This window comes from Gastrolobium bilobum, unplaced genomic scaffold, assembly GCF_033153095.1.
Source record: "Gastrolobium bilobum isolate Gb01-03AN ecotype WA unplaced genomic scaffold, APGP_CSIRO_Gbil_v1 utg18832, whole genome shotgun sequence".
NCBI classification, from domain to species: domain Eukaryota; kingdom Viridiplantae; phylum Streptophyta; class Magnoliopsida; order Fabales; family Fabaceae; genus Gastrolobium; species Gastrolobium bilobum.
The window spans coordinates 221,053-243,340 of record NW_026898189.1 but is presented as its reverse complement, the minus strand read 5'-3'; the positions used below and the strand labels follow the sequence as shown (position 1 = coordinate 243,340).

The 22,288-nt window shown below is 34.1% G+C and overlaps 2 protein-coding genes across 4 annotated transcripts; one reads left to right on the top strand and one right to left on the bottom strand.

Annotated features, from left to right (window-relative positions):
- Positions 1 to 2,260: 2,260 nt before the first annotated feature.
- LOC133313708 (uncharacterized) lies at positions 2,261 to 3,388 on the top strand. Its single transcript, XM_061515115.1, has 3 exons — positions 2,261 to 2,749; positions 2,960 to 3,131; positions 3,189 to 3,388. The coding sequence occupies exons 1-3, from the start codon at positions 2,261 to 2,263 to the stop codon at positions 3,386 to 3,388; spliced, it is 861 nt and encodes a 286-aa protein (XP_061371099.1).
- A 296-nt stretch (positions 3,389 to 3,684) lies between these two features.
- LOC133313696 (beta-galactosidase 17) lies at positions 3,685 to 21,942 on the bottom strand. Of its 3 annotated transcripts, none has more exons than XM_061515096.1 (19): positions 21,741 to 21,942; positions 21,111 to 21,212; positions 20,019 to 20,214; positions 19,317 to 19,405; positions 15,674 to 15,754; positions 14,522 to 14,616; positions 10,035 to 10,105; positions 7,970 to 8,060; positions 7,781 to 7,898; positions 7,604 to 7,699; positions 7,467 to 7,515; positions 6,193 to 6,380; positions 6,045 to 6,116; positions 5,729 to 5,878; positions 4,948 to 4,998; positions 4,671 to 4,842; positions 4,381 to 4,526; positions 4,192 to 4,257; positions 3,685 to 3,896 (listed from the first exon to the last, which is right to left on the bottom strand). In XM_061515096.1, the coding sequence occupies exons 1-19, from the start codon at positions 21,876 to 21,878 to the stop codon at positions 3,792 to 3,794; spliced, it is 2,076 nt and encodes a 691-aa protein (XP_061371080.1). In that variant the 5' UTR covers positions 21,879 to 21,942; the 3' UTR covers positions 3,685 to 3,791. The 3 variants fall into 3 exon arrangements, with proteins under 3 accessions (XP_061371080.1, XP_061371083.1, XP_061371081.1); XM_061515099.1 differs by lacking the exon at positions 21,741 to 21,942 and adding an exon at positions 21,638 to 21,737; XM_061515097.1 differs by lacking the exon at positions 6,045 to 6,116.
- Between the last annotated feature and the right edge of the window lie 346 nt (positions 21,943 to 22,288).

The window sequence follows — 22,288 nt, the reverse complement described above, 5'->3', positions numbered from 1 at the left end:
GCTTTTGGCTTTGATAACTTAAGTTTATCTAAATATTTAGAGCTTATACTTGCCTATTACCTTTTCTTTTTTTTTGGTTGAATGCCTATTAAAAACTGAAGCATCTTTCGAAAAATAGATTTAGTACTAAAATTTATGAATTTTTCATTCACATGATTCTATAAAATTAAGGTTTGATTTTATTTTATTTTCAAAATATAATAACCTTAAAAATAAGATTTTCGTGATAATAATATTGAGATTTTTCTTTTAACCAGATTTGAAAACTGTCAGTTCTTCTTCTATATGCATTCCAAATAATTTAACTTAGACTTAAACAAATTAATTGAATATATTCTTAGATTTATATTATACGAAACTTGCTTGATTTGAGAAGTATTAAATTATAAAAAGTAATTTTTGTTTTTCTATATTTATAAAATTTTAAAAGGAAAGACAAACACAAAATATTTTTTACTTGATATTGTGAAACTTTTAACTAAGAGGATTGATTTTCACTTTTATATTGGGTCTCGTCAAAATTTTAACATACATGTCATAATTCTTTTTTTTTTTTGGTGAATTATACATGTCATAATTCTTTGTACAATAGATGTTACGCATAAAACATTACTGTAAAAAAAAACCACTAAAATTGGAATTCTTGTTGTTATTCCATTATCAATCATTTCAAATTTCATTAACTGAAGATCAATATCTTATCACATATTTAAAGTCTTTAAATTACAAATTTATTACAAATAATTTAATACTCAAAATCTTAATAAATATCTATTAACATGAATAAAAAAAAATTAAATCTTATTTTTTATTTTATTTTTGTAACTCCATGAATTCCATAAGCGTTAATGTAATTTATTTTGCGAGACAATAACAAATTAGAACTTATGCCACAAAAGATAAATGATATTTTGGTGAATTGAAGACCCGTGTCAATAAATTTTGTTCCTTTTCTCGTTATAAAAGAAAATGTCCCTAAAAGACAAGCTAGTTTTGAGACCGAATTTAGAGAAGCTTATCTCACCAACACAAACTAGTTTTGTCCCTAAAAGACACATTCAAGACAATATTGTGATTGTAGAGGAGCTTATACATAGTATGCATCGAATGAGAGGAAGAAAAGCTTATATGGCAGTTAAGATAGATTTGGAAAAAGCTTATGATAGACTCAATTGGAATTTCATACATCATATCCTTAAGGAAGCTCAAATCCCAGGAAAACTTATTGACATAATAATGGAGTCAGTGAAATCAACCACAATTAATATTTTTTGGAATGGAGGGATGACCTAGGAATTTCATCCAACTAGAGGTATTCGTCAAGGTGACCCTATTTCACCATATCTCTTTGTTTTGGGAATGGAAAAATTGTCCCATATTATAGAGACTGCTGTCAGAGGGAACCTTTGGTTGCCTATTAGAGCTGGTAAGGAGGGGCCGTTAATTTCGCATCTCAATTTTGCTGATGATTTAGTTTTGTTTGCGGAAGCGAAGGAAGACCAGATCCAGAATATGATGCAATGCCTAAGGTTATTTAAAGAAACACCAGGTCTTAAAACTAATATGCAGAAAAGTAGTATATTCTTCTTAAAAAATACACAGGAAGAGTTAGCATTGAGAATTACAGATCAGTGTGGATTCAAAAGAGTGAAAAATGTTGGAAGATATTTGGGGGCTTGGATGCAACATGGCAGAGTGACTAAACAACATTATGGAGATATTATAGACAGAGTCAAGTAAAGACTATCTGGTTGGCAAGCAAAATGTCTCTCACAGGCGGGGAGGGTTACCTTTACACAATCGATGTTGGCCACTGTACCTTCATTCCAAATGCAATGTGGTAAACTGCCTATTGGTGTGTGTAACGAGCTGGAGAAATTACAAAGGAGATTTATATGGGGTGATAAGGATGGAGAGAAAAAAATGCACTTGGTAAACTGGGATACTTTGACCACACCGAAGTTTGATGGGGGTTTGGGGTTAAAAAAAATAGCATTATTTAATGATGCTTTTTTTTGGCTAAAATGGCATGGAATATTTTTACTAACCCCCAAACGTTGTGGGCAAAATTACAAAGGGCCAAATATGCTGGAAACAGAGAAGGTATGGAGATATTTGCATATAAAGCTGGGGACTCTATTATGGAAAAACATCTTTTTAATGTGGAAAAAAAATGGAAGATCATGCAAGGTGGGAGATAGAAAATGGAAATAGTGTTATGTTTTAGCAAGACAAATGGGCAACCAGTAATAGCAGACTCATGGACAGATCTTTGATGCCAATACCATGGGAAGAAGCAGCAAAAAAGGTAGCTGAATATGTTAATGAAAATGGTGAATGGAAAATTGAAGAGTTATCTAGGTGGCTTCCTTATGAGAAAATTCAAACAATTCAAAGCCATCTTCCCCCCAATAAGTTAGATGGCCCTGATCAGTTAAAGTGGAACATTCATAGTAAAGGGATTGTCTCAGTGAGTGGCATTTACAAGCTGCTAGATAATCACACATCGTCCACAAGTGAGAGAGCTGATGTTTGGAAAGATATATGGAAATGGAAAGGCTCACAGAGAATCAAACTGTTTTTGTGGAAAGTAGCCCATGGTAAGCTTCCAACAAAAGAGAGAATGCCAAGCTTGAATCTGGGAGGTCCGATGTGTATTATGTGTAATAATGGAGATGAAACTTTAATGCATTCATTGAGAGACTGCTATTTTGCTAGGAAGTTATGGGATGGTTTGGCAGCTAGCACGGTTTGCATCAATTTTTTAACATCAGATGAGCAAGAGTGGACCATGTCCAACTTGAAAGTAAACACTGAAGTTATAAGAGGCATTCCTTGGCATACAATTTTTGCGGTGGTTGTTTGAAAATTTTGGCAATGGAGAAATGAAAGGCTTCATGGAGTCCAAGGGAATCCATATGCATACAACCTGAATAGTATAATTACGTATACTGAGGAGGTATGGATAGTTGCTAATAGGAAAGAGAATGGCGTAGAGCATGGAACAAAAGAGGAGATCTTAATTCATTGGAAATTTCCTGAAATGGGGTGGGCCAAAGTTAACACTGATGGAGCGATCAAAGGAAATCCGGGAATGGCAGCGTGTGGGGGAGTGATTAGAGATTGTTCTGGTAAGTGATTGAATGGATTCTCTTACCGGATTGGTGTTTGTAATGCTAATGTGGCAGAACTATGGAGAATTTTAAAAGGGATGGAAATGGCATGGGAAGTAAGTTGGAGAAAAGTTATCATTGAAAGTGATTCTGAAGTAGCAATCACGTGGCTCACCCAGATAGGAGAGCCAGCCTCTGAGTCTCATATTGTGACTCGTATATGGGCATGGATGGACAAAGATTGGACAGTGAAGTTAAATCACACATATAGATAAGGGAATTGCTGTGCAGATTGACTCTCTAATCTCCCATTTGAAAATCTAGATCAAGAGGATTTCTGCTCTTTTTCAGATCCCCTAGTGGGATTTATTTACTGTATTTAACTGATTTAAGTGATTTGGGTAGAACTCGTTGTATTTCTTCTTGTTAGCCCGTCTGGGGTCATTCCCCATATTGGATACCCAAAAAAAATGTCTTCTTGGGATACCAAAAAAAATGTCTTCTTGAATGAATGTATTATGCACTGACTTTAATTGGAAAAGTACTATATATATAATAACGTTATGCCATAACTTATACTAAATATAAACCACAACTCTCTACCTTATATTTTAATTCGATTTCCAAGAACAATCTTCCATACATTTTCAAAGGTCAGCATAATTTTATGATACGATATTACATCTGATGGACATTCAACTGACTATAGCCGCATGTAAAGTCTGACCCATCAACTGTGTGTACCAAAAGTTCAGGGTCTGGATGTTCCAACTCGAGTATTACCTGTACACAAGAGTGTTGAATCAAGTCGTGATTCTCAATGATATTTCCACAATAATGAAGTTAGCTTAAATCTTAGAGAAAATTCGAGTTAATTTGCCAAAAAAAAAAAAATTCAAGTTATTAGACCACAACTAGAAACAGTTGGACATTAGTATTAGAAGTGATAGGGTGTAGAATTAGGACCTTCCTTTTTAAGTTGAGTATGTTAAGGGATGATAACTTAAGATAGATAAATTTATATTACATATACAATAATAAATGACAGAGACAAATAATAACTATTGCGAAGTCATACCAAAAAATTATCTCCTTGCCTAAGGACTGGAGCAGGAACGTAGAGGTTGCACTGTGGTCCTCTCAACTGTTAAAAAACCATAAATCAATATCTGAAAGGAAAAACAATCATATATAGAGAACTAACTATTAAATCATGCAACACAATCACAACTATAATTCGATCAAGAGGGATAGAAGACTTTTTTACAGGCCAATATCTTCCTAGGTTGAAGTCATTAACAAAAGCAATTCCTTTTCCCCAATTTTTGAATGATATAAACGTATCCTTGATCTGACTTGATTTATCAATGAAGAAATCGCCAGAATAAAAAGCAGGTTCTGTTGAAGTATTCTCTGCAAAAGGAAAAGAAAAAAGAAAAGAAACACATTGGTTACAGATTTACATCATTGATTCAAAATCCCGTGAAGTGATGATTGAGCATAATGAGATAAGAAAGAGCATTGATAAGAAAAGGTATTATGTTTTTATTTCCACACCAGACTTATAAACCAATCTTTTTGTGGATGCTGATACTTCATTGAATGCAGAATATGCAGCCTTCTTGATAGGATTATAAGTTTGCACTTCATTCAGGTTGTGCAAAGGAACAGGGTACATTTTCCATCCATGTACACTTTTCCCGTCCAGATAAACAGAGGACAGAATGCCCTGTAGAAGTTATGACAAAGTCAAAGAACAGCCAATCACGATCAAACTCTACAAGTAGCATCATCATCATCATCATCATCATCATCATCTTCAAATGACTTTTACCTTGCTATCAAAGATGAAAGGCCCGTAATTTACACGACCCATGTTTTCAACCTACAAAAAGAGTGGGGGAGGTGAAAACATTCAATTAAATCCCATAAAATATTAAAAGCTTAAGGAAACTCTTCAGAAGTTTATTGATGCCATCTTAATCTATATAAACGCATTGCCTTCATAATCATAATTAACCAACTATATTACTAAATTAAGCAGTTAATTAATAAATGATGTCAACTTACACGAACAATATAAAATATGCCAGTACAGTTCAGCAACTAACTTCTGATATTACCTATGCTATAAAAAACCACTCCCCGTTACACCCGACTAGCGAGTGTAGGGTGGAGTATGCAACCTTACCCTTGCATAGTTGCAAAGAGGCTGTTTTCTGGATTCGAACTCATGACCTTTCAGTTATGAAGGAACAGTTTACCTATGCTATCAGACACAATATTTAATTCACATGATTTGGGATTTACTTTAGGAATAGAAAGGATAAACATAATTATATTACTTATTTATCTTATCTTCTTTGAGTAAATGTCAAGTAACAAGAGTTATGCTCTATGTACGATGCAAACTAAAGTTAAAATAGCCAATAATTATGATAATTCTTTGGTACTCCCTAATCCCCACAAAGAAGGACGTGGATTCCCACCGGTGAAACAATAAAAAAAAAAAATTAAAACTCGCTTTATCCAAGACATAAGCAGCTCAATTGAAAAACCCCAAAATATTTTTCTATGTACCAAAAAAAGAATACATGAATAAAGCAGGTATATACCAGAATAAGTAAGTTGATGTTAGAATGGCATTTAAATTCAGGAAGGCTGAGTTTGTTATTTGACCATCTTTCCAAGGTACCAACATAAGTTGGCCTTGAATCACTCTCTTCAGAAGGGCATGAGATAAATACTTGAGCTCTGTCATGCAACTGCACATTCATAATTCATAACATTTAGAGAAGCTATATTCTTCTAGACAGACGAGACATTCTGCAAACTTTCTAGCTATTGGGTAATAGAAATAAGATGATAGTATCTGAAGAAAATAGCTGGAATACAACAGAATGAGAATTAAGGACAGAATCTAAATTGCACCTTTGGTATGAACAAAATACTTCCGCCTCTCTTTGCTTTGTATTCAGTAACGTACAATAAAAAACCAAACAACTGGACAAAAAGGCATTAAAGCTTCAATAATATATCGCTTTGGAATCTTGCAACAGTATGAACAGTAATCACATACCTGGCCCACATACTCCATTGACATTGGATTTTCAGATTCAAACACATTGGTGGAACTGGTGAAATCAAACATGTCAAATAAGAAAGCTTTTCTTTGTAAGTGAATTGATCCGTAACTAGTCTTTCCATTACTAGGAGGAACAGATGGAAGAGGTACTGAGCTATATCGGGCTATAACCCTTCGAATAGCTGAAACATATACATCAAGTTAAGACTTTTGTTTGGCAAAATTTAACAAATAATAATAATAATAAAACAGAAGGGGAAAAGAATATTAGGTTGGGTCAATGAAAAATATTCTGCAATGACTAATTTACAACTGAACATATCATATTATATGCCAGTACAGAAGTGATTAAAGCAGTAAACATTATAGATCGTAAAGTTCCTCATAAGTCTGATTCATAAAAAGCATAACTCAGTTGAATACTGGCTTGTCCAGTCCCTGTTTAATGTGGAATGCTCCTGTTTCTTTACATGAACACCCAAAATATAACAAATATTATATTTTCTTTTCCCAAGAGGATAATAGGAATATCTTAAGTCCAAAAGCCTAAGTTACACAGGGTGTGGCATAGAAACCTCGACCAAGCTTAAAACAAGAAAATAAGCATGAAATAAATATAGCAATGCATATAAAGTAAAAAGATGTAATTTTAAGTTGAAAATTGTTTGTTAATTTTAGTTTTTCTTCCCGCTTGTCATTCAATTTTAGAACTACAGTTATTTAGGACTGAAAGTCACAAAACTTACCTGTATCCGTGATACCATTTTCTTTTGTCTCACTACATTATATATGCAGCTCCTACAGGTGCTGGATTCATTGCATTCTCATATGCGCATAGCTTTTTCAAACTTCTTGCAGTTATAATGCTAATACCCTTATTTAAAGCTTTCAATTTAAGTTGAACTGTGCAATAATGTGGTTCAAGGACTCATTGGACCCTAGTACGGTGGAGCAATGGAGAGTAGTGCATGACTGCTAGAAGTGAATGGCTTCGGTAGGGGAAAAATCCCTTTCTTAGAAGAAGGCATGCATATAATCGGAATGCCCTCAGCAGGGGAGAACTCAGAAATGGTAATCCAGCTAGTGCTATTTAGACTTGGAGTTTCTATTTGACTCAATTACTTTTGCTCTTATAGTATGAAAAAGTGCTTTGGACTAGGGATTCGTAAATAGTCACAAAAAAAGAAATTTATTAAAAATGTAAGTATCAACTAACTCTAAAGTACAGAATCACAACTTGAAAATGAGAGAGAACACAACATCCATACCATTGAATTTTGAATTGTCAACATCACCAGCTTCCGTAATTGGTGCATCCTAGATATGAGATAGTCAATCCAGTTTGTAATATGCATACAACAATTCACAAACGAAGGTGCAACATGTGGGTTAAAAGATTCCTTACATAATCATATGAAGTGAGATCAGGCTGGTAGTCAGCCTCGTCTGCATGAGTATTTGCTCCATTATAAAATCCAAAGTTTGTCCCACCATGCCCCATCTGAAATTTAGAAAACCCAAAACAAAAGGATTATTCAAAATGCAATTTGCACACAGTACAGGGGTGGAGGTTGAGGCCTACATAGAGGACTGCAGAACCATTTTTCCGCAAAATTTCTTCAAGAGCAGCTGCTGTAAGCTCAGCATCAGTCCTCGCAAATTTTTCTCCCCAGTGTGTAAGCCACCCAGTGTAGAATTCGCTGATATGACGAGCACTTTGAGTATTTAGCATTTGATAAACAAAAATAATATTCCATAGGAGTGCACTTACGTGTTCAATGGTGGTGATTTTCCTGGGGCATTGAACTCCTTTTGTAACTTGAATATCGCCCAAGTGTCAGAGCCAGGACCGAAGTCAACAGCTACAAAAAGAGAATATATGTATTAGGTTATATGATCAAAGGTTAATGATATGTGATAAGTGTCAAAGACACTATGTTTTTAAGATCAAAAATAGATTAAATAATGATGAATATGATCAAGAATATAGTGATAATTAATGAATGCAAAAGATTATAGGGTTCTAATATTTGGGCACGATTCTGACTTCTTTTTATATTGTTTTCAGGTTTAAAATGCTAAATCACATTTCAACCAAAAAAAAAAATGCTAAATCACAACATTGATGGGTCAAGGAAGCCGGGAGAAATCAAGACTCAACTCAAGGAAGAGCTGAAGTAGTGATATTTCAAGAATGAAGTAGTCATTTAGTGAAAATATTCCTAAAGTTATCTTCCAACCAATTTCTAGTATCCAAGATGATGAATTTGGATCTCGTGCTCTTCATAGAAGTTGTAGATCCTTCTTTTATCTTTCCAATGAGACCAAGATCACATCAATTGGACAAGTACAACCGACATGCCCAAAATACAAAACTAGCACAATAACTTGCTGAATAAGCTCGTTATAGCGAGCAGTTAGTGAGAAGTGACATTTATCTCGCTAGAAATAACTCACTATAGCGAACATTTAGCGAGCAGTTCAAAACCAGAAGGCCACTGACTTTTTTCATTAAAAAGGGGCGTCTAGGGTTAATTTTATTCATTCTTGGGCGGCCAGAGCAATCTTGGGGAGGCAGAGGAGCGTTCTTTTAGAGAAGAAGAAGAAGAAGAAAAGCTTCAAGATTTCATCACCGTTCTTTAATCACTAAGTTTTCTATGACTCTTAATTATTCTTCATCTATTGTCATTGTTTTCATGAACATGTTAGGCTACTTTTCTTTATGTGGATAGGGTGAGATGGAACCAATGGGTTCCTAACACTGTTTATGTTTTCTTGTAATTGATATTCATGATTGATTTATGCAATTAATCTGTTTTAATTTTTAAAGTTCGTTTGTGATCTGACCAATTGCGAATGGACACTAGAGTCTTGTATGACAATAGGAATATTGACGTCTGGATTCCGATTGATTAATTGCTACGGTTTGTATGATCTAGGCATAGGTTTACAAATTCTATGACTATATGGTTCTTGTTTTTAATGCTTGCTCTAAGGCAAATTTCTAAGGCATTAGGATTTTGAATAAAGTAAAGGATTAAATCACCAAGGGATTGGGAGGTTTAATTAATTTTAAAGAACCGTCAGTAACTCGATTTTGAATATTGATTGCATAAAAGGGTAGATTTATTAGAAAAACGTTAGGGAAATTGAATCCCTAGGTACGCTCTTGCATATTAAATTTCAACTCGTTGTTATTCCGTTCTTATCTGCATTCTTGTTCTCAATCTTGAAAATCAAAAATATTGTTTTAAATTTCTGTTTTTACTAAATCAACATCATATTCTCAAGAACTCCCAAGATTGATCTAACTTTGGTTATATAAGTAAGTTATTGTTTGATAAATCAATCCTCATGGGAACGACAACCCACTCTTTTCACTATATTACTTTTGTACGACCGGTGCACTTGTCGAAATCGTAACAATATGTATGTGGAGCATACTAATGAGAATAATATGTAATTACAGTTAAAATAGATGGATTCACTTATTGCCATCAACTCATGCAAACCATCCCCACCCCCACCCAAAAAAAAAGGGTCAAAATCCAGATTTATGAATAAAATTGTTATTAATTATGGTAAAGTATTACATTTTGTTTTATGAATTAGACTTGTTATTAATTGGAAATGGTATACAGATGTTTATACTGATTTAAGTATTCATACTTTATTTTTTATGAGTTTATACTAACGTATCCTGGCATATTATATCTCATATTTTGAATATTTTCCTTATTCAAGTATCTTTATACGGAGGGAGGGAGAGAAAGAGGAGGATAAGATAAATATTTGTAAAACCTTATAGTTAACCATTTACGCTACTGGAATTTCACCTGAAAAGACAGCATCTCCTCGAATAGTTCCCTTCTCAAGTAATTCCCTGGTCTCTCCATCTGTAGTATATCTGTAAACAGTGAACATAAGGAAAATAATAACAAAAGAAGGAGATCTTCCTCAGACAAACCTAGATATCACACCTTTCCATTATCACTTTTAAATTTAGGATTTTTAGTACATACAAATAGAAGCTCAAAAAGTTGAAAAGCTAGTAACCAATCCTTCCCGTAATCTATAATATCCCTAACCTGTTTAATTAAAAAATTGCATGTGATTAAATAATTAATCATGCATTATGGGGTTTAATTAAGTAAAAGACTTTTTACCAAAAAAAAAAAAAGTAAAAGACTTAATTAAACGAATTCAAGTCACTTTGGAGTAAAAGGTGTAGCCAGTGAGATTTTTGGGGTAAAAATATGTGTAAGCAAAATTACCCGGAATGTAAAAGTAAAGTTCGGAATAGGAAGGTAAAAATATCCCTGACCAATGGATAAAGTTGGAAGGAGAATAGAGTTAACTAGATAGATAAGTTTTTACCCAGTTGGAATTTATTTACTTTAGTTAAGTGTTAAAATACCCAAACTCTTCCCATTCTTCCTTCTTCTTCGTCGGGCAAAATAGAGAGGGAGGAAGAGAGAACCAATTTTGAAGCTCAAACTCTAACTTCCTCATTTCTCCATCAAATCCATCCATTCCAAAGCCAATCTAGCCTCAAATTTCATCCTCTTCAAAATCTACCACTCCATTTTAGTTGGGAACCATTGTGGAGGGAGATTTTGGCTTTGTGTGGGGGCGAAAATATGGACATTGGAGAAGCTAGAGGTGAAGCCTTGCCTTCTTGTTGCTTGGTACCTCTTCCTTGGACCCTTATGGTGGTGTTGTGGTAAGCATTTCCACCCTTCTTGTTGTTTTAATGAGATTCACACTTAAGGTTCCATATTGAAAATATTGAAAATGTGACTTGAGTTAGTATAGTTGGAGTTTGATTGAGGCTTAGTTCCTTTGTAAATGTTGTTAGGAGTGATAAATAATCGGTAGAAATGAGTTTAGATAGTCATTTGGATTACTTTCAATATTTTGGAAAATTATGCTTGGAGTTGTGAGATTCTTGCATTGTAAGCCATGGTTTGGTTGAATGATTGATTGTGTCCATATGGTTGCTAGGATTGAGGCAAGTTGACCAACAGTGAGTGACCAACCATTGGTGGAGACAATGGAACTAGATTTAGTCTACTTGAGTTGAATCAAGCATTGGTGTATATTTGGGAGATTGTAACTTGGAATTTAAGTTCGATTGATTGCAAATTGGTGGTGAACAAAAGTTGAGTTGGAAGCGAATTGAGGTAAGCCTTCGGACCTTGGGAGTTGATCTTTTTATTGTTCCACCAAGCTCTGAAAGGGTAGTGATTGTTGAAGTGTATGTAAATGCAATAGAGTGGTATAATGCCTTGTTATATGTATGTGCATGTGTTGTATTTTCCACACAAGATGGTAAATTCGGAGAATGGGTAAAACCATGCATGACGGTCAAGCATGAGTGTGGGGTAAGTTGCAAGACGTTGCGTAACGCTTACTTGGTAGTTTAGCTGACCAGTAGGACTATTTACATCTGAGTATCCTTAGGACGGCAAAAGAGCTCGAGGGATGTCTTATGGAGATATTTTACACATTGCATGGATATGTATTTATTGCATTATTTACTGTTATTGCTATTATATTGTGAGTGAACTGTGGGGTGGAGAGATCCTTCAAGGACCCCTGGTTTAATGAGATATATATATATATATATATATATATATATATATATCATCCCGTGTTATGGGGCCCCCTTTCAGGTACAAGCAAGGATAATGCAGGAAGAGGCAAAAAGCATGAGTAGATTGCATTTTATAGCATGTCCTTTGATTATTTTGAAGTGCCTCACAAGTATCTAAATTTCGTTGTATCTTGCATTTTGGTAGAAAACTTTGTATAGGATGCACATTGTTGATAATAGTGAATGTACATGTCATTTTGTAGCATCATAATTAAGTGCATATTTTTGTGACTTAGCCCATGATCATTGTGATGTTAATTGTCATATGATGTATATAGGCAATGACTTTGATCATGTATTGTAATAGTTAAGTTCTTCATTTGGATGGTTGTATTTGGTATATTGAACATGATGTAATTTTATGCTAATGTATGATGAAAGGGCTTTCAAGCCTATTTTGATATCATGTGACTTGAAATGGCAAGGATTATGTATTGTGGTAGTTCTACAATGTCAATTAGGTGAAAGAAAACATTTGGGTTGAGAATCCATCTAATTATAAGAATACTCTGTCTTGTGGTCCATTTTTCATACCCCATGTGATAGAATTCGATCCCTTGGTCTTCTTGGAAGTTATAGATCTTTCTTTTAGCTTTCCAACGAGATCAAAATTGTGTCAATTAGGTTAGTATAACCCAAATTATGGGTGAAATAACAAAGTAGGTTGAAATTCCCTGTTTTGGGCGTCTATCTCGAGACCTGCGGCGCTGTTGGCGTCGTAGCATTGAAACGTGGCGCTATTAGCGCCGGGCCCCTATGGAATCAACACCGCTTTTTCTTAGAAAATTCATAACTGTAGCTACGGTAATCCAAATTGAGCGCGGTTTGAACCTATGTAAAGCTACCACATAGGGCTATAACCCTATAAAATATTAGACTCATTGGATGAGTATATAAATACTAGTTTAAGATTGAAGTTGATGCTACAATCCCGAAAGTTCAGTTTCGTTAGCTATCTTGCGAATTTAATAACTACGGCTATACTTAACCAAATGGTTATTGTAATATGTTTCCGGAAAGCCCTAGACATCTAGCTTATCATAATGAAAAGGTTAGAGTAAACGGTTAAGTGTAGTGGTCTCAGTTTAGAGAATGTTACATGGTTACAATTACGGTTTTGGTTATATTAAATACGGTTTTGTTTTTTTTTTTAAAAATGAACAATGTTTAAAGGAAAAAAGTTTATCCGTAGTTTTAATTGAACCAATGTGATTGTAACTGCGCTTAATATCATAAGTAATGTTAACGTTTCTGAGTGTACAACGGGGCGTTACATAACCCCGATAAAAAATTCAATACCTTAATCTGAACAATTTACTATCATTTAGCATTATCCGATGTATCTCAAAACTTTAAAAATGCCACTCTAAAGTGTGCATGAAGGTAAGAGAGGACTCTTACTGTCTCCATGATTGGTTCTACAAAAAACTATTTACCATCTTTTAATTCCTTGAACATTATAATATGTCTTGACATGAATTTCTATAACGTGCGCAAGACTCAACTAAATTGGTATAGTTAATCATGAAGATGCAAGAAAACTATATATTGCATAATTTTGAGATACATATCCCATCAAAAGCGGAGCAGGGCATGTATTGATGTCTTCTTGAAGAATATATTAGTGAAAGTAAGATTAAGAGATGGAAAATGAAATAAAATCTACAAAGATTCATGATGTTCATAATTATTCATTTAATTGTATTATTGAAAAGTTGTTCTTGTATGTTAGGATTAAAACTAAGGTTTTGGCTTCAATAGCTTAAAATTGGGACTACTTGGAGCTGGAATTGTTTTTATGCAATAGATTTAGGACTAGTAAAATATGCCTATATAGAGATTACCATGTAATTAGAATAGAGTTTTGACTGACTTTTTTTAATCTCTCTCCTTAGCTTCTCTGTCTATCCCACTTCACCCTCCTCTTTCTATAAGTTGTCTCTCATTTCCTCCCATTTTCCTATTTCTTATCACTATCTTACTTCTTTATTCACATTTGAAATTTTGGCAGTTAAAAACCTATGAGACTGACAGATACACATGGAGACCGAGGAGACCTTAAACCCATGATCTAACACTTTGGATGACTCTAGTCCCCCGAAGACAAGGATGTGGCACTAGAGCATTATAGCAATTAATTGGCTGAAAGATTGACCATGTATATATATAAATTCAAGAGTTTTAAAGGAATAAAATTGTACCAGAGATGCTGCTATATCTTCTACATCATATTACAGCAGGATACTTCAGTTTAAGAACAATGAAGATGTAGAATACGATTTTGAATATTTTTTCATATATTACTTTGAGACCCAAAGGGTTCCTTATATACAGATTACAACCGGTAGCTCAAGAGTTACAGTAAAAAAGAGTAATAAAGAACAGTAATCAAAGGGTCTAACAGCTAGTAGCTAATAAAAATAGGGAAAACATTTTCTCATGTCGTAGAAGAGTTGTTTTCTCCTACTAGTGACCCTTCGATTTGCGTGCAATATTTTCTTTTGCTTTTTTATTTTTTCAATAGATGTGGGTCCCACGTTAGATGTGTCTACTACATGAGAAAATTTTCTCCTACCGCATGAGAAAATCGAAACCCATAAAAATAATTCTAATACTCTAGAATATTCTATAGAAGATATAGGGTTCAAAAACAAAAAAAAATCTTACAAAATAACATCATGCCCGAGATGACCTCTAGCCATAGTAACTAGGTGATGGAGATATACTTTGTCATCTCCATAAGAACCATATTCATTTTCAATCTGTGTCAAACAATGTCATATAAGTCAATCTAAGTCTTCTTTCATGAGATAAGCAGTAAAAATTCAAGAGAGAAGAAATACATAAATCTTCAAATATACAATCATGGTAACTATAGTAATAAAGATATTCCAGCATTCAGGAATTCACAACAATAGGGGAATATCTTCATATTTAGACAAACTAACTTCCACTAAATGTTAACAAACCACATGTAATTTAAGTTTTGGAGAAACAAAACAAATAGGACAAGAGATGTTAGAATACTAGGATTCTTATTTATTTCGGAGTCTTGTGATGTTAGTGGTCTTATTGGGCTGGGCTTGTACCAGTCAAGTTCTACGTACAACATTAGTATTTGATCTTGATTATTAGTGAAAGGTATTAAGTTCTTTGTCTCTAAAACACATCATATTAATTATCCAAATGCCTCTTCTCATTTTCCATCATATTCCTATAATCTCAACAAGGCAATCCATCCATTTTTCAACTTATGTACATAGATTTCTGTTAGGGAGCCAAAGAAGATGAGGATGTATTTTAGGGAGAGTTATAGGGGATCTTTAGCTCCGCTACCACTTACTGAGTCAGCAGCACATACTCATCATTCGGTTAATATGAGAAACGGTTAGAATAAGGCTGATTTGGTGGAATTACGGGAAGCTTCTAGAGCTATACAATTCTGTGCATAAAAGGGGATCATGGAAAAGCATTAACCATCTTTGGGACTGGGACTTAGGCATTTGGGAGAGACCAGGAACTCTCGAATTCTCTTGGAATATCTTTTCCTCTTTCTTGTTATTTGACAGTTTCTTCTTCATATCTGGTACTGAAATCTTGCTCTGTTTTACTGTTCTGAGTTGAATTCCAGTTGAATCAACTATTATCAATATAATTTTCCATGTCTTCTTTTGCATCTTATAATTCTGGTTGGACCTTATCAATTTCTGTTTCTGAAGTCAGAATATACTTTCATATATTTTAAGTTTTGTAAACATCTAGTATATTAATGCCAATCAGGTAAATGCAATCAATAAATTCGACCAAAAAGCAACATACCTGAACCATTATTATAGGGCCTCCGTTGTCATACAGGAGAGGAACAAATTTTGGAAGCAGGTTACCCCACCATCTTTCAACCTTAAATGCCAAACATAATAAGTCCAAACTTCAATAATAGTAATGCATAAACAGAGAAAGACATACAACAAATGCTTACAAGCATATAGATGTTTCAGGAAAATCAAAGTTTTTAGATACAGAATCTAGAATGGCGTACAAAATTTTATCAGCTCAATAATCTTTAGGGTTTGTTTAACCTATTCCATGTAAACCACTAGAAGACATTGTTGTAATGAAGCCACAAACAAAGTTTCATCCTTTCCTTTTGGAAAATAACTAATAGATGGTTTCATAGCATAGCCTGTGACAGCAAAAGCATTAAAAAGAGCCCCCAACAAGGTTGATTCGGTGGTAAATGAGTTCACCCAACTTGCTCAATGCCTGGGTTTGAATCCCACCTATAGCTATTTGGTAAGGTGGCCAATCTTCTGCTCTATCCTGAAGTTACGCCATTCGCAGAGAAGCCTTAAGCTTTAGCTCCATCGTATACATATTTGAAGGTACTTCCAAATGGGTGTGGTTGTAAAAAGGCCCCATATTCTCTGCTGGAACTCGCAGTTCCTATGTTCTTAAGCAAAGGAAAAAAAGGGTAGTATACGCATTCAAAATTCAAACACAGTGGTGGGTGTTCAAATGAGGCAAGACTAGCCAAACTAATTTTTGGTTAGTTTGAGTCCGAATTTTGATCCTGGAGGTTGTCATTTGAAACATAACCAGTCTTAGGCTTAGTTAAGGTGTCCATAAAACAAGAGACATGCATACATCCAGGCATGCAGCTTTCACAGACACCTATATGCCTACAAAACAGGCACTAGGTTGTCTACATATGGGCAATGTTATTACATAAATAGTCATCATGATACAGCTCTGGATTTCTAGAAGGCTGAATGTGTGTAGTAATGGAGTAGAGATAATATAGAAAAGGATAGAAAATAATGAATTTTATTGATGGAAAACAAATAGCATACAAGAGACGAAATTTCCTCACAAGAAGCACTCCCCTTCAACTTAGCACTCCAAGTGTAACTAAAATTCTCTCCGAAGATGATCCTAACCAAAAGCATATTCCCTTATATAGTTGGGGAATCTAACAACTCCTAACTGCCTATCCTCTCAACTAACTAACCACCTCCTAGCTTTCTAACCATTTGGTATATTCTTTCCAGAATATCCTTTCCCTCTTAATGCTAATCTAATCCCATCTGCACTTGTAAATCGTTCAACTATCTAAATGAAATTTGCACTACTTGTTTCAATTGTCACAACTTGATTCAGCTCAATTCAATTATCTTGAGATTACATGCAACCATAATTTATTTAATTTTAAGATGTAGCAGAAGCAGGGCATGCAAGGCCTAAGAAGTCTGGCCTTAGAAGAGGTAATGACAATCTCAAGCTCCAGACTCCTTTGTTGCAACACTATCCCTTGTAGTACCAAGCACCTGCCACTACAGTTCTACACCAAAACCTTAGGCTGCTGCTATTGAGGATGCAACATTATTTCTTGGTGTCTTCTTAGAGCCTCATCAACAATCATTATCAAGCAGCAAGGGGCTGCACCCATTATAAGTCCATGGGTTGGGATGTTAAGCCCAAGAATCCTAAGGATGGCGCTGGAATGATAAAGCCAACATAATGTAATTCATAACAAGCATTGTATCACTACCAAATAAATTAGAGAATAATGCATCAACATTCTTCTTAGAAAGTCTAGATTATCATGCGGACAGTACAGAAACTGTTAAAGATTAAAAAAAAAAATCTTAAATGTTCAAAAGGGAAAAAAAAATAATTTTAACTAAAACAAGAACATGAATAATGTTGTAACATCTTTTATAATTCATATATAAAGTATATCACATTGATTATTTGGCTGCTCCAAATCCATTCACGCAAACTTTTTTATTTTATTTTTAAATAGTCTAAAGATTAATTTCTTCATATACTAGTTCATAGTCATAAACCCCGGCTCATACAGATATCCCATATAGGTTTTTCAAAAAAAAAAAAACAACAATTAAAATTAGTGGCTTGCAGGCCCAAAATAATCCACACTATAAAGTAAAGGATTTTCATACTCCTACATCAATATCTACAATCAAAAGGATGATAGGAGTAGAAATCCTACAAAAGGGATCTCCAACTACATAGCTAAGTAAACGAGTAGAGGCATAAGTGAGTCTCTGTATGGTCTTCATAAATCAAGATAAGCATTTCCCATCATGTGCCACATAGATATATCCAAACCATTGCGTACTAATCTGGAAATGTATAGTTCGAAAATGCTCAAGATTATTTCTAGATTAGTACGCAATGGTTTGGATATATCTATGTAGCACAGGATGGAAAATGCTTATCTTGATTTATGAAGACCATAAAGAGGCTCACTTATGCCTCTATTCGTTTACTTAGCTATGTAGTTGGAGATCCCTTTTGTAGGATTTCTACTCCTATCATCCTTTTGATTGTAGATATTGATGTAGGAGTATAAAAATCCATTACTTTATAGTGTGGATTATTTTGGGCCTGCAAGCCACTAATTTTAACTGTTTTTTTTTTTTTTAAAAAAAAAAAAAAACCTATATGGGATATGAGCCGGGGTTTATGACTATGAACTAGTATATGAAGAAATTAATCTTTAGACTATTTAAAAAAAAAAAATTGCGTGAATGGATTTGGAGCACCCAAATAATCAATGTGATATACTTTATATATGAATTATAAAAGATGTTACTTTTTATGGTATCAGAGACAAAAAAATGCACCATAAAGCAAGAAAAGGATGTGGGTAGCGGAGAATTTGAAAATGTTGAAAGAAAAAGTGAGAAGGGTTGCCCACTCAAGATACTTTACTGTCGTGGTCCTTCCCTTTCACCGATTTTTGATTTCTTCTGCAGTTAAATTAACAGAGACGTTTTGTATATGTAGAGAGAAGTTGTGCTTATCTTCTTATGGAGTTGCTCCACAATTTTTATACCACCTGTGTTATTCATTATTACTTGAAAAAAAATCTTCAGCCTTTATCCTTCTCCCCACATATATTTCGTTAACTTGTCATATACGTTCATCTGTATAAAACAAATGATTATTATTATTATTATTTTTATAATCAGATTATTTAATTGATTATATAATCTATTTTCACAATTTATGAAACTGTGTCTCTTGCATTTATTTTATTTATGTATCTACCTTATTATTAATCCATTTGCCATTATAATTATTTTTATTTTATTTTTTAATAATTAATCATATTTTATAATTATTCTTTTATCCAAATATTTATTTATTATTTTTATTTTATTTTATTTTTATTACTTTTTTTAAATACTTGGGTCGTTACAAATGTGACAGAATATCTAATAAAATATGGATCAATTATGAAACACAATAGGCATATTGGGGTCTACTTCCAAAATCACAAAACATTAAAGAAAAGCAGAAAGGCATATATGAAACAGAAATCTAGAAGAGAAAAACATAAAAATACAATTCTAACCACAAGATTCATGAATACGAAGAAGATAGTAGCTAGTTAAATCAACCTTATCATAAAATATAATAAGGAAAGCATGCATACCAGTTGAAGAAAAGTAGGATCAGTAGATCTTAGTTTGGGGGATGGGTTCAGGGAAGCGAACCAACCTGGGAAACCGCCCCAATCCCACTCTGAAATAAATCAATGGTAATTGTCATCATCTAGAATTCTTGATCAACATTTTCAACTAAATATCAACTCCAGTGCAGATGGCAATTGTTTGGGGTGTATAAAAGATAATATTGTATTCTAGAACAATGTCAAAGTTAGTGCACAGCATACACAAAGCCAAATGCTCTTTTGATCTCTAGATTATCTATAAAGCATAAGAAACTAAAATAATTGTGCCAAAAGATGACAATGGGACCATACAGACTTTGGATTGGCAACAAGAAACACTACCTGCTCTTGTTTAGCCATATTGTATGGGGAGAATTCACTGTTTGCCATCATGGATCAGTATAATAAATTAGACACGTCAATCAGATTTGAAAATCATCACAGCAAGATCATTAAAGTTTTTATGACAAATATATGTGCAGGATAAAGGCAAAGCAATAGAAATGAATTTCACATCTGCCATTCAAGATGTTAATTATTAAACAGAAATGCAATGTAAGCAGTAGGACAAAAACATATATAAGAAAAGTACAACTAGAAAAGGGTCTTAACTTTCTATTATTTAGATCAATCACCTTACTGGTAAAGTGAGCAATTAGGTATATAAGTTAGAGGATAGCTAACCTCCACATATGTATGGTCCGGCTCGAACCATCACAAGGAAACCATGTTTGTGACAAAGGTTGAGGAATGATTCAATGTTTGCAAAACCCTCAAAAACAAGCTCTCCCGGTGTTGGTTCATGCAGATTCCAAGGAACATATGTTTGAATCGTGTTCAAGCCCAATGCCTTGGCTTTTAACAATCTATCTTCCCAGTACTGCAAATTAGAAAAATGATATTACCAAATAAAAGCATTTAACTTGAACAAAATAAACTGCTTATGATCTCACAAAGAATAATGGGGAAATGTTTATTTATCAATCAGTGTTATCCTTATTAGGAATATTACAAGAGTTGGTGATAGCTCACACCATTTTTTTGTTCTGCTTCTGCTTTCAACACTGCAGTTATTATGACTGGTGAGAGACTAGAGAAAGAATTTGACTTCAAGCTAAACTTTTCTAAGATAAAACATACTTCCATGTCCAACAAAGTAGTCATTCCATTCCACATGTTTTCCATTTCCTATCAGTGATAAAATTGGTGAATCAATAGAAGATGCAAAATATAAACAGATCTCCATTGCCAACAATTTTTAAGTCTAAAACCTTGTTCTATCCTCATTAAGAACAAGAACAGAGGCAAGGATCTGATTTAAAGACCTCCACGGCAGAACATAGCTCATAGTTGGGGCCAAGAGAATTTTCCACCATTCCTTATGAAGGCTTGATGTGGAAAAAACTAATAAGCATATTGGCTCCTACTGACATACAAATTATCAGGTTGGCATCACCTACTAATTAACAAACAATAGTTCTATTTAAAAAAAATTAAATTGTTACTTTTCTTTTCAACTCTTGTCATATGCTATTAGCTTTTCTATAAATGAATTATTTATAGTCCCCTTTAGCATTTCATTTGTGTCCCATCACATCAAAATATGTTTGCTGTTGGTGAGTATGTGCATAAAATACCAAGATAAAACAACCAAAACCTGTTTAAAAAAGAAGCAGCAATAATGTTGCCATTGAATGTAATGCAATTATGATGTGCACTGTCCAAAATGTTAAAAATTCCTCTCACAAAACTAAGAGATGTCAGCAAGATGTATACCTCTGGATGCACTCGAAAATAATGCAGGTCACCACCAATGATCTGAAAAGGTTCACCGTCTTTCCAGAACCTATCGTTGTCAATCTCAAACTTCATGTTAACCTGATAAAAACAATCACAGGGGAGTTAAGTTAGAAAACAATGAAAAAGCTATAGTTCAAGTTATCACAAATTTGAAGACAATATTTGTATGATAACATTTTATTTTCATTTTTTCAATATTGAAACGGGCTAAGAGTTAAAAACTCTTTCACTAAAAGCCCAATATAACTTGTTCAGCAAGTACAACAATTTGTAGCAAGCAACTACAATCACTCCACGCTGAATTCTCCTGCCAATTTGGCAGCTGAAAAGAACAAATAGCTCATCGTTCTATATGCAATTTTGTACTAAAACTTGAATTGTATGGGAGATTTTGTTTTTTTTTTTTTTTTTGTCTCATTATTTTCTGTCCATTCTTCCAATTTGATTAGCATTTGGCAAACAGCTAGTTCATGTCAAATAAACAGCTAAATAATTGGCAATACCCAGAAACTGAATTCGGAAAATGGCGAAGCGTGAGGATGCTTGTAGTGAAAAAATGACTATATAAGAGAGAATAAGTGGCAGGAAAAGAGTAAAGGAGCTTACTTTCTTGTGATTAGAATGATGGGCATGGTGAGAGGGGAGAGAAGGAAGAGAAACGAAAACAGGAACAAGGGCACAGAAAACAATGAAAGAGATGAAGATCGATAAAAGGGTCGCTTTGGAGCTTCGCTTCTTCACCATCACCAACAATTTCGAAGCTGAAGCTTCTTCACTCCGATTCTCATTTATGTAGCCACAACACCAACTCAGCTACAGCAAGACAGACCAACTATACAAAACCTTTTTTTTTTATTTATATCATTTTGCTACGTCTACATAAAAAATTTATTATAATGAACAAATGAATCAAGTAACGGTAGCTAGAGGTGACAAATTGGGCGGCGCACCTTGCCCCATCACACCCCACCCCATCCCATCCCATCCCATCCAATAATTAACCCGTCAAAAAAGAAATTTATCCCGCTCTACTTTTGAGATGGTTTGAAAAACTCAACTCTCCTCATCCTGTTTAGCTGCTGATGGGGTGAGTTGGTCCACCGAGCCGAACCCGTTTTGTCAGCTCTAATCATAACAGTCACTTTGAATACTGT

Coding starts and splice junctions, on each gene's coding strand:
- LOC133313708 (XM_061515115.1), top strand. CDS start 2,261: ATGGACAGATCTTTGATGCCAATACCATGGGAAGAAGCAGCAAAAAAG. Junction 2,750..2,959: donor ATGGTTTGGCAGCTAGCACG/GTTTGCATCAAT, acceptor TATACTGAGGAG/GTATGGATAGTTGCTAATAG. Junction 3,132..3,188: donor AGTGATTAGAGATTGTTCTG/GTAAGTGATTGA, acceptor CTAATGTGGCAG/AACTATGGAGAATTTTAAAA.
- LOC133313696 (XM_061515096.1), bottom strand. CDS start 21,878: ATGGTGAAGAAGCGAAGCTCCAAAGCGACCCTTTTATCGATCTTCATC. Junction 14,617..15,673: donor GCCCTATAATAATGGTTCAG/GTATGTTGCTTT, acceptor TGTTTGACACAG/ATTGAAAATGAATATGGTTC. Junction 4,999..5,728: donor ACATCAACTTACTTATTCTG/GTATATACCTGC, acceptor CTCTTTTTGTAG/GTTGAAAACATGGGTCGTGT.